This window comes from Otolemur garnettii, unplaced genomic scaffold, assembly GCF_000181295.1.
Source record: "Otolemur garnettii isolate 467f Iridium unplaced genomic scaffold, OtoGar3 scaffold00047, whole genome shotgun sequence".
Lineage (NCBI taxonomy): Eukaryota > Metazoa > Chordata > Mammalia > Primates > Galagidae > Otolemur > Otolemur garnettii.
Window position 1 is genome coordinate 3,681,335 of NW_003852442.1, and position 934 is coordinate 3,682,268.

Sequence of the window (934 nt, forward strand, 5' to 3'; positions counted from 1 at the left end):
GTAGTTTGAGGACGCCTGGTTCAGACTATGTTATACTGTGTCCAATTCCTGAGCGAAGCTCATCTTACCAACACTGTGAAACTGACCGAGGGTGCAGAGCCAAACCTGCACAACTTAAATTATTTTCAATTGACATGTAATTAATTATTCACGGTATGCAGTGGGATGTTCTGATACATATATACACAGCGTACTGTATTTAGCCTATTATTTAGCCTGGCCATTACCTCAAACACTTTTCCTTTTTGTGTGGGAAGAATATTCAAAATCCTCACTTCCAGCGATTTTGAAATATGTAACAACGCACTGGGCAGGACCTCAGGGCAGCGTGGGTCTCGTGGAAGGAACGCTGGCCTCCTTCAGAACCGGAGGCCCGGGTTTAAATCCTCACACCACCTAGGTTGCATAATCTGTCTCCCGTCACTGTAATGGGGTGATAGGTCCCTCATCAAGTTGCTGTGAGAACTGATGAGAGAAAATGTGTGACACGCCCGCGTCGGGTCCTGGCACGAAACTCCAGGCCAGGTCCGGGCTGGCTCGGCGGAGCGTGACACCGAGTGCGCGACACAGTCTTCCCCGCCACCGGTGCCCGCGTGCACTAGCTCTCCCTTCCCCCGGCCGGGGCTGCAGACTGGCCGTCCCGGTTCGCACGTGTGAAGCCACCTGCGGCCGGGGGCGGCGCGCCGGGCGCTTTGCTGGAGTCTGGCCCGGCCGCCCCAGGCCGCCGCCGCGTCGCGCTCACCTGCAGGCCGTGGCTCTTGACCAGGTGCATGTTGAGCGCCGGGCTGTTGGGCAGGATCTTGCCGCAGCCGCGCACGGTGCACAGAATGTTGGTCCGCACGGCCCGAGACAGCTCGCTCACCGACGGCTGAATCAGCTCCCAGGCCGGCGGCACCGGGGCTGCGGGCCGCGGCCGGCTGCCCCTCATCCGGGG

At 59.0% G+C, this 934-nt stretch overlaps 1 protein-coding gene across 1 annotated transcript in view; it reads right to left on the minus strand.

Annotated features, from left to right (window-relative positions):
* ATMIN (ATM interactor) overlaps positions 1 to 928 on the minus strand; it is a 10,932-nt gene extending 10,004 nt beyond the window's left edge. Inside the window, exon 1 of the mRNA XM_003791306.2 lies at positions 743 to 928. Coding sequence (XP_003791354.2) covers positions 743 to 928 — 186 coding nt within the window. The remainder of the gene's footprint in view (positions 1 to 742) is intronic.
* Between the last annotated feature and the right edge of the window lie 6 nt (positions 929 to 934).